Here is a 10,696-nt window from a genome sequence, read left to right as displayed (position 1 = left end):
TGTGTGTGTGTGTGTGTGTGTGTGTGTGTGTGTGTTTCCTAGAAGTCTCTGCCAGGCTGGGTTTTCCTGCAGCCAACAGTTACTAGGAACACACACACACACACACACACACACACACACACACACACACACACCCTCATACCGCTCTCTGAGACAGCGACCACATCCTCTGCTGTGCAGTGGAGGTTGAATTCCCCAGTCAAGCAGACCGGCCCTGATTGGATAACACCGTCAGCCCTGACCCTTGACCTTTGACCCTACTGAGGTGATACACTGATAACAGGATGTGATGTCACTGCAGGCTACAGGCTCAGTTTCTCCAGGTCAACCAGTAAAATCTGTACTGGGCAGGAAAACCTTTCACTGTCATTGATTATTGATTATGAATGTTTCAATATGTTGGCTAAAAAGCATCGAGACAACGTGTGCACCAGAAAATACAAGAGATAAAGACTCAGTACTACTCGTTAGGCTTCAAAACACTTTCTGCTGCAGAGCCGTTAGGAGAAATTTAGTGGACATTTTATAGTTTTTGAGCTGTAAAAATACGAGTCTGTTAAAGGAGAATCCCTCTGTCATGTAGAGTCACAGCCCAGTTCATGCTGTATGGAATTAGATATTTTAACGTTTGCTTGTCAGAGATATGAAGTCAACTTCACTTGAGTCCCAAGTCAGTCTCAAGTCTTGAGGCACAAGTCTCAAGTCAAGTCTCAAGTCTAAATGTAGATTACCAAGTCAAGTCCAAGTCATTAATGTCAAGTCTCAAGTCTAAATGTAGAACAGCAAGTCAAGTCAGAACAAATCAAGAGTCCAGTATCAATTTAATATCTTAAAGAAAACTAAATATCTAGGACTTTTCAATGCAATATGGTTTTAATAGGATAAAAACTTGGTAAGAGCATCATGAGTTTGATTTCTATAATCAGTTTCAACTTCAATAAATTCAATCATTCCATACAAATTCAGAAAACAGAATTTAAATTCAGTCGTCCGCTGGAACAAATCTCATCACTTTCAATCTAAGTCATTTACACAAACACAAGATCTCAAGTCAAGACTTTAGAAACCTTTTCAAGTCATCAAAGTACAAGTCAGAGTCAAGTCCCAAGTCACCAGAACCCAAGTCAAGTCAAATCTCAAGTCTTCTCTTCATGCATCAAGTCAAGTCTCAAGCAATTAAAACTGTGACTTGACTCCAAGTCATGTGACTTGAGTCTCCGCCTCTGTTGCTTGTTTTTAAAATCCAAGCGTTACGTAGTCAAACCTAGCTTGAAGTGAACAGCTGTCCCGGCTAACAACGACACCCTGAATAAAAAAACGTTCCCCACAAATGATGCAGTCGCCCGTCCGGCCAATCAGGAACAAATAAACAAACAGTGTAGCGCCCCCCTAAGGCCAATGGCAGAATGGAGCAATGACACGCATCATTCACTGAAGTTTTGTCAAAACCCAGTCGGCGGTGCGTGAGACGATCCAGAGTCTCTCCCCCGAATCCATCATGGATGAGACAGGAAAGAGTTTTGAGGTTTGGCTTCATGTGTCCTGTGATGTATTCTCTGTGTCTGACATCTGAACTGTGAAGCCTGTGTGCAGAAACAGAAACTAGACTGGATCACAGCAGGAGTTTTCTTTGACATCAGCAGTTTGTCAGAAAGCTACGATGGAGCCGTGTGGGCGAAGTCGGTGTGTGTTTGGTCATCCCACCAACTTCACTGCAGTTTCCACTGACAAGCTGCAGAGTAGATAAGGACTGAATTCTCATTTTGGGGTGAACTATTCCTTTAATCTTTCCTCATTCTAATCTGAACCCTAAACCCAAATCCTAATCCTAATCCAGACTCTTAAAGAAGCAAAAATGTCCTCACTGTAGAGTTTTCCTCATCCTTCTATCCTCTTTGTGAGGCCAGTTGGTCCTCAGTGGTATAGAAATACAATCACACACACACACACACACACACACACACACACACACACACACACACACACACACCGCTGCTCTCCCCCAGCAGAGGGCAACAACACTCAGCAGTTTACCAGTGAGGAACCAGCATCATCCAGCATTAACAACATCATAATGTAGTTTATTTCAATAAGAAGCAGGTTTACACATTAATAATAAAAACATATGACTTATAAAAATATTTGTTTTACATTCAATATATTACCTTTCAAATAGTTTAATACTTAGTTTAATATTAGGTGAATTTGACTTTTCAGTTCAACCAAAAGTCTTCAGTAAATACAATAAAGTACAATAAATACTATCTGAAAAATAAGTTATGTTGTGATATAAAACTATAAATAGATATAAATACCAGGCAGACTGTCCAGAACCACAAATCAATACTCAATCAATACACAATGATGACTGATGATGAAGATGATGAAGATGATGAAGATGAAGGCTCTACAGGCCGATCTGCTCTCTCAGCTCGTCGATCCACCGCAGGACGAAGATGAATTCTCCGACCGCCTTCATCACTCCTTCATCTCTCCTCCTCTTCCTCCCTCTGCTCATCTGGAGATAGACAGACAGGTAGAGAGAGAGAGAGAGACAGGTAGAGAGAGAGAGAGAGACAGGTAGAGAGAGAGAGAGAGAGAGAGAGAGAGAGAGAGAGAGAGAGACAGGTAGAGAGAGAGAGAGAGAGAGAGAGACAGGTAGAGAGAGAGAGAGAGACAGGTAGAGAGAGAGAGAGAGACAGGTAGAGAGAGAGAGAGAGAGAGAGACAGGTAGAGAGAGAGAGAGAGACAGGTAGAGAGAGAGAGAGAGAGAGAGAGAGAGAGACAGACAGGAAGAGAGACAGAGAGACAGATAGAGAGAGAGACAGACAGATAGAGAGACAGACAGATAGAGAGACAGGAATGTTAGTATATTACAGTGTAATAATAATATTGAAGCAGTATGTAAATGACAGTGGTCTGCTGTCCTGTGATTGGTCAGATCTTCTCCTGCTGCTGATACACAGCTCTCTGCTGTCATATAGCTTTTATACAACAGTTGTTTAAAAGCTATTCATCAAGTAATGACAACAGATGGTTTTTGTCTTTTATTTGTCTCCGCCAACAAAATCAGTTCAGTCCCCTCAGGATTCGCTACAGTGTTGCCAAGCAACAGGTGAGCTGTTTCCTGCCTGCAGGCGAGCTGCTTCCTCCTCCTCGTCCTCCTCTGTCTGCTCATCATGTCTCCGTGTCGCTGTCGCTGCTAACTAGGTGTGATGAAGTTAGAGTTTAGTGTACATGTGTATTGGGAATATCTGGTTAGCATGTGTTGGTTGCACAACACTGTATTGTCTGCTAGCAGTGCTAGCCAGCTGTTAGCTAGCAGCTGTTAGCTAGCAGCTGCTAGCTAGCAGCTGCTAGCTAGCAGCTGCTCAGCTAACATCAGATGGTTTTGTCGTGATTCGCTTTTTATTCTCCTCACAGGAAGCTCCGGCAGCTTCCTGCACACAGACAGACTGTGTGAGCGCAGCCTGATCACTGAGAGGCGGAGTGATACGCACAGTAAAAAGTCCCAGCTGTTATACCGTATATCAGCACTCATGGAATACCTCTTGTCCAATCAAATTACTCGACCGGAACTAACTGTTGTATAACAGCAGATTGAATTATTACAGTATTAAAGTGATAGCAGTAGCTAGTATTATATACAGTAGTACAGTGTTAGTTGTATTAGTATTTTTGTGTAGCATTAAGTGATATTTCAGTGCTAGCTGTAGTGACTAGTGTTAGGAGGTTATGTTTTCAGTGCCGTTTGTTTGTTTGTTTGTTTGTTTGTTTGTTTGTCTGTTAGCAGGATTACAGAAAAACTACTAGCCCGATTTTCATGAAACCTGGTGGAAGGTGTAGCGTGGGCCGAGGAAGAACCCGTTACATTTTGGAGCGGATCCGGATCCGACTCACGAACAAGCAGTAACAGCACGAGTGTCCTTCTAGTTTTCAGTATTATCAGTAAGTATGTTAACACAGTAATACAGAAGCGGATACTGCAGTATTGTCATGATGACCGCTGTATTAGTAATATTAGTAATATTAGCGTGATATTAACTCAGTGTAGTAGTATAGTTGATTAATATTTACCTTTTTGATCTTCTTCTCCAGTTTCTTGATGCTTTCGGACCATTGAGAAGGTTTGGAAGAAGAAACCTGCACACACACACACACACACACACACACACGACTTAGAGAGAGTGTGTGTGTATTCAGTGTGTATGTTTGAGTTTGTGTGTGTGTCTGTGTGTGTGTGTGTGTGTGTGTGTGTGTGCTTACACAGTGCTGCAGTGTGTGTTGCAGGCGGTGCAGCAGCTCGTTGTAGTGGAGGGGGAGGAGCTTCTGCAGAAACTCCCTGCTGAACACGCTGCTCTGATACACGCCAATCAACTCCCGCATCTCCTGCCAGCCAATCAGACGCTGAGGAGGAGAGAGGACGTTCACAGGTCAGCTTTCAGGTGACGACTAAAGACAAGACAGGTTACTGTGAAACAGAGAGACAGACAGGTAGAGAGACAGACAGGTAGACAGAGACAGGTAGAGAGACAGACAGGTAGACAGACAGACAAGTAGAGAGACAGACAGGTAGACTGACAGACAGGTAGAGAGACAGACAGGTAGACAGAGACAGGTAGAGAGACAGACAGGTAGACAGACAGACAAGTAGAGAGACAGACAGGTAGACTGACAGACAGGTAGAGAGACAGACAGGTAGACTGACAGACAGGTAGAGAGACAGACAGGTAGACAGAGACAGGTAGAGAGACAGACAGGTAGACAGACAGACAAGTAGAGAGACAGACAGGTAGACTGACAGACAGGTAGAGAGACAGACAGGTAGACAGAGACAGGTAGACTGACAGACAGGTAGAGAGAAACAGGTAGAGAGACAGACAGGTAGACTGACAGACAGGTAGAGAGACAGACAGGTAGACAGAGACAGGTAGACAGAGACAGGTAGACTGACAGACAGGTAGAGTGACAGACAGACAGACAGACAGACAGACAGACAAGTAGAGAGACAGACAGGTAGAGAGACAGACAGACAGACAGACAGACAGACAGGCAGACAGACAGACAGGCAGACAGACAGACAGACAGACAGGTAGACAGACAGACAGACAGACAGACAGACAGACAGACAGACAGACAGGCAGACAGACAGACAGACAGGCAGACAGACAGACAGACAGACAGGCAGACAGACAGACAGACAGACAGGTAGACAGACAGACAGGTAGACTGACCTCAGGACAGTTGGTGCAGAACTTGGGCAGCAGTCTCAGTTTCCTGGAAGCTTTCTCCTCTTTCTGGGGATAAAAACATCAAACACATCATGTTTCCAATAACTGATACATTTATAGTTTATACCTTTTTGTAAAGGCAAAAGGTAGAACTTCATAAAACTTTTTTAACCCCTGCTTTTAGATTATTATTGAAGAAAGATGATGATGATGAAGATGAGAAATAATTCAGTTCCAGAAGCTCTCCATCAGTTTCCGTCCTGCTGCTCTACAGGAGTTCCACAGGGTTCTGCCCTCGGCCCACTTCTGTTTTCCATCTACATGCTTCCACCTAATTCATGCACAGGGTATCGGCTTTCATTCCTACGCAGATGACACTCAACTCAACATCTCCATCGAAACTGAAAGTCGCTTACAATTACAAAACCTAGAGACGCTCTCATCTGCAGTCAGAGGCTGGGTGACGTCAACTTTCCTTCTCTTGAACGCTGAGAAGACAGAGACCATCATTCTTGGTCCAAAAAAGCAGAGACCGCTGTATAATTCTGCAATATTCTCTTAACTTTGAGGGTTTTAGAGTGTCAGAGTCCCTTCAGTAAGAATCTCTGTGTTATTTTTGATCCGGACCTTTCATTTGAAATACATATTAACAGTATAATAAAAACGGTTAAAATGCGACCCAGTCTTTCCATGCCAGATACTCAGACACTCCTCCATGCTTTTGTCTCTTCTAGACTTGATCTAGAAGAGAACATAGTATTGTTTAAACTGCAGCAAGACGACTAACCAAGACCAGAAGGTCTGATCACAGAACCCCAGCCTGCCTCCTCACACCGGCTGACAGGCAAGACCTGATTTTAAAACATGAAACTCACATGTTACTGTCGGCTCGTTACAACACATCTAATATGTATAGGCTTAATATGTCTGTTTTCTTTCATGTATGACCAAGTCTAGTCGGCCATGTGACAATGACCCACTGATATGTTTTTGCCTTTTGTATTTATTCATTCTATTGATATACATTTTATTGTTTTAATTTACTTATTGATAGTGCATTATATTGTATTTATTTGTTCTACATGACCACTGCTTTACCTTTTTGTTTTGTGAAGCCTGTTGAGGCGGACTGTGGGATACTGAGCTATAAATAAATAAAACTTTCAGTTCCTGTGACACAGTAAACTGTCTTGTCTTTAGCCCTAGTCTCTACTCCAAAACACTCTGAGTTGTAGCTTGAGAAGAGTCAGCTCAGTTAACCTGAACAAACTGTTAGCTAGCTAACTAGCCGGCAAACACACTGATGTTAATGTGAACACGCTAACGCTAGCTGCTACTAGCTACGTTAGCTAGTGTGCTAATCAGATGTGTTAATAACAAGACAGTGATGTTAGCTGACCAGATACTATGGTTAGCTAGCTAACAAGCTGACATTATCTAAACACTAAATCAATCAGATGGATCAGTGATGAAGTGATCAGTTCAGTCAGAAACAGACGACAGAAACACAGTCAGCTGTTCAGAGCTGAGATCCAAGATGGCCGCCATGTGTTATGTTACCTGAATGCCTCTGTTCTGATTTAGACTTACTACTCATCAATATGAAGTATTGAACTTTGATTTAGAACAATATTAATTATTAATCTTTAATTGATAATTAGCATAAATTATTGTTTTTTTTTATTGATAAGAATGTGAGTTATTGATCTTTAATCAGGCATTTTACTGATGATAATAAAAACAACTTACTGATTGATAGGCTAATCAGTAGGAATTATTGATCTTTCGTCCATTTCCAATACAAATTATTGACCTTTAACTAATAAAATAAATGAAATTGATTGAATTTGATTGGTAGGGCATGCAATAGGAATTACTATTGACCTTTAATTGATAATAAACAGATTTATTGATTGGCAAGAGTTATTGATCTTACCGGCAGGCTGCTGATCAGCTGTTTGGTTTGACTCCACAGATCTCGGATCAGTTCGGCAGGAATCTCCCGTTGGCAGGTCGGCCCTCGCTCCGTCGCCGTCGCCGTCACCGCGGTAACGACCCCGGCCAGCAGGAGGACGAAGGTCACGGGACGCATCTTCAGCTGCGACTGAGACTGCTGCCTGCAGGACGCCACCACCTTTATACCTCCTCTCCTCCCTCACCCCCCCCCCCCCCCCTCCTCCTCCTCCTCCTCCTCCTCTCTGCCCCCCCCCCCCCTTCTCATCTTTCAAAACTTTCCTAGGTTCTTACAAATAGTAACATGATGCTGACTCAGCGGTCCAAATTTTCTTGGAGTCTCCATGGTGATGTCATCTCTTCTCCTCTTTCCTCCTGTCTCCTTTCTTTTCTCCTCCTCTTTCTTCCTCCTCCTCTCCTCTCTCCTCTTTTCTCCACTTTCAAGATCTTCCAACCTGACGCTGACTCAGCTGTCAGAGTCTCCGTGGCGACGTCACTTCCCGTCTGCTCTAACGAGCTCGTTAAGGTTGCGGTGGGTCTTGGGGTTTGACCGCAGCCTCAGATGGGCGGACAGATAAAAGTAGGTTGCGGCTCGGCGGCTCGGCGGCTCGGCGGCTCGGCGGCTCGGCGGGGGAAACGGTGACTCGGCAGCTTCGCGCCTCTGACGACTCTGACAGGTTTCAGAAAGCGTCGAGTCGCCGTTTGACCTAGATTGAGCCGAACGAAGCTGCGGGTCAGCATGTCAGCACCACAGAAGAAGAATCAGGCTTTTTAGTCATTACGCACTTCTCCTTTAATGTGACGCTCCAGCTGCAGGACGGCAGGAGAAGCAGAGAAACAGAATTTATTTCTGTGCAGAAAAGTTTTTAGGTCAAAAGAACATGAAGCTGCATCTGAAGATCTGCTGCTTCAATATGAGTTCAACTACAACACATGTGTGTGTGTGTGTGTGTGTGTGTGTGTGTGTTGGCATCAGTTCTTGGAAGTCGGGGGCAGAACAGTAACCAGGTCAAACTCTGACGATACAGCAGAGTATCTACACCTACTGACTGTCTGTCTGCCTGTCTGTCTGCCTGTCTGTCTGTCTGTCTGTCTGCCTGTCTGCCTGCCTGTGGAAGAAATTAAGCTTTAATCATTTATATGCATTGAGTTCTTTAGTCTTCAGTGTCTCTGTTTGCAGAGCGGAAAACTACTGAATCCTTCCTGCAACCTGTTTACCAGATCTGACTGCTGTCACCTGTGTGTGTGTGTGTGTGTGTGTGTGTGTGTGTGTGTGTGTGTGTTTGTTTGTGTGTGTGTGTGTGTGTGTGTGTGAGTGATGTGCCTGTATGCATATACAAAACCATGTACACACAGACACTGATATCATGTACAGTTTTACTTCCCTAGTCATACCTCAGTTGGGTGTTGAACTCTGTCAGGATGGTCTGGACACACTTCTCAAAATTCCAGATTTCCCTTCTGATTTTCTTATTTTTCTGAAAATGGGTTAGACAACAATATTTGTTAATTCATTATATTTGTGTTAGACTTTAGTTGAATTCTGGATTTCATCTTCAAACCTATAAAAAAATTCTTAATTTTGTGTTCGGACCCAGAAATCGAACATTCACTCATTTCTCTCATAACAGAAGTAATTCTCATAAGTCTCCTCTCTGGGTGGGACGACCCGGACTGCAGTCGGTTCTTCTCAGTCCCTTTTCAGTTTGAGGAATCTTTGATCGATTACCACAACAGTTTGTCCATATTGGTCAGTCTTCAAACCAGTTTTGAGACGTCTGCCGGTGGGTTTCATCAGTTCAGCTGTTGGTCTCACTGGTTCCACAACAGCCAGCCTGTTCTGCTGTGGATCCTCCAGACCGGTTCTACACTTCAGCTCGTCTGAATCCTTCACAGGAACCAAGAAAGAGCAAACTACTGCTCACCAACGCATGGTGACGTTTGATTTTCAGTACAGAGACAAGGAGTGTGTCAGGGAGGGGGGCTGTCCTGTCCCGACTGTCCTCTGGAGACAGTCCTGTCCTGACCCGACTGTCCTCTGGAGACAGTCCTGACCGGACCAGACTGTCCTCTGGAGACAGTCCTGACCGGACCAGACCGTCCTCTGGAGACAGTCCTGACCCGACTGTCCTCTGGAGACAGTCCTGTCCCGACTGTCCTCTGGAGACAGTCCTGTCCCGACTGTCCTCTGGAGACAGTCCTGACCGGACCAGACTGTCCTCTGGAGACAGTCCTGACCCGACTGTCCTCTGGAGACAGTCCTGACCCGACTGTCCTCTGGAGACAGTCCTGACCGGACCAGACTGTCCTCTGGAGACAGTCCTGACCCGACTGTCCTCTGGAGACAGTCCTGTCCCGACTGTCCTCTGGAGACAGTCCTGTCCCGACTGTCCTCTGGAGACAGTCCTGACCCGACTGTCCTCTGGAGACAGTCCTGTCCTGACCCGACTGTCCTCTGGAGACAGTCCTGTCCCGACTGTCCTCTGGAGACAATCCTGACCGGACCAGACTGTCCTCTGGAGACAGTCCTGACCCGACTGTCCTCTGGAGACAATCCTGACCGGACCAGACTGTCCTCTGGAGACAGTCCTGTCCCGACTGTCCTCTGGAGACAGTCCTGACCGGACCAGACTGTCCTCTGGAGACAGTCCTGACCCGACTGTCCTCTGGAGACAGGTGACAGCAGTCAGATCTGGTAAACAGGTTGCAGGAAGGATTCAGTAGTTTTCCGCTCTGCAAACAGGGACACTGAAGACTAATGAACTCAATGCATATAAATGATTAAAGCTTAATTTCTTCCACACTGTCCGTCTGTCTGTCTCTCTGTCTGTCTGTCTGTCTCTCTGTCTGTCTGTCTGTCTCTCTGTCTGTCTCTCTGTCTGCCTGTCTCTCTGTCTGTCTGTCTGTCTCTCTGTCTGTCTCTCTGTCTGCCTGTCTGTCTGTCTCTCTGTCTGCCTGTCTGTCTGTCTGTCTGTCTGTCTCTCTGTCTGCCTGTCTGTCTGTCTGTCTGGTCAGTGCAGAGTGACAGTGGCATGACGGGACGTGTGTTAGAGACCTGGACTTGGACTTCAGTCTGACTTGAGTCCCAATATTGATGACTTGGACTTGGACATACGTACTGAGGACTTGCATCAGTGCTGTAGGACCGTGGGGGACTCGAGACTCGACTCGGACTTCAATATTGATGACTCTTGAGGACTTGAACTTGAACTCGGGACTCGTCCCGCTCGGACTCGGCTCCACACCTGCCCCTGATCATCTGGATCTCAGAAACCCAGAGAGCAGACTGCTACAGACCGGCAGCTTCACGCCTCGTTTTCACATCTGCTGATTCAGTTTTGTTTTATTTGAAAACACAAACCACATGACTGAAATCTAGACTTTCACGTGACTTGTAAAATGTGTTTAATTTGTTCGAGCAGGATTACTGAACTCAGACTGACTCGGACTCGGACTCCAGGACTCGAGACTCGACTCGGACGTGACCTGGGTGACTCGGAGTTGAACGTGGA

At 45.2% G+C, this 10,696-nt stretch overlaps 1 protein-coding gene across 1 annotated transcript; it reads right to left on the bottom strand.

The window, feature by feature from the left end:
- Positions 1-2,137: 2,137 nt before the first annotated feature.
- Positions 2,138-7,324, bottom strand: il26 (interleukin 26). Its single transcript, XM_071909400.2, has 5 exons — positions 7,168-7,324; positions 5,235-5,297; positions 4,267-4,407; positions 4,078-4,143; positions 2,138-2,518 (listed from the first exon to the last, which is right to left on the bottom strand). The coding sequence occupies exons 1-5, from the start codon at positions 7,321-7,323 to the stop codon at positions 2,408-2,410; spliced, it is 537 nt and encodes a 178-aa protein (XP_071765501.2). The 5' UTR covers position 7,324; the 3' UTR covers positions 2,138-2,407.
- Positions 7,325-10,696: the final 3,372 nt, after the last annotated feature.

Source organism: Centroberyx gerrardi, chromosome 24 (assembly GCF_048128805.1).
Source record: "Centroberyx gerrardi isolate f3 chromosome 24, fCenGer3.hap1.cur.20231027, whole genome shotgun sequence".
Lineage (NCBI taxonomy): Eukaryota > Metazoa > Chordata > Actinopteri > Beryciformes > Berycidae > Centroberyx > Centroberyx gerrardi.
Note: the sequence above shows the minus strand (reverse complement) of the source record. Positions and strands in the feature narration are given on the sequence as shown.

Bases quoted from the DNA above. Each gene is read 5' to 3' on its own strand.
- il26 (XM_071909400.2), bottom strand. From the start codon at position 7,323: ATGCGTCCCGTGACCTTCGTCCTCCTGCTGGCCGGGGTCGTTACCGCG. The intron at 4,144-4,266 runs GTAAGCACACAC...GTGTGTGTGCAG, and splicing joins AACACACACTGCAGCACTGT to GTTTCTTCTTCCAAACCTTC. The intron at 2,519-4,077 runs GTAAATATTAAT...GTCTATCTCCAG, and splicing joins TGGAGAAGAAGATCAAAAAG to ATGAGCAGAGGGAGGAAGAG.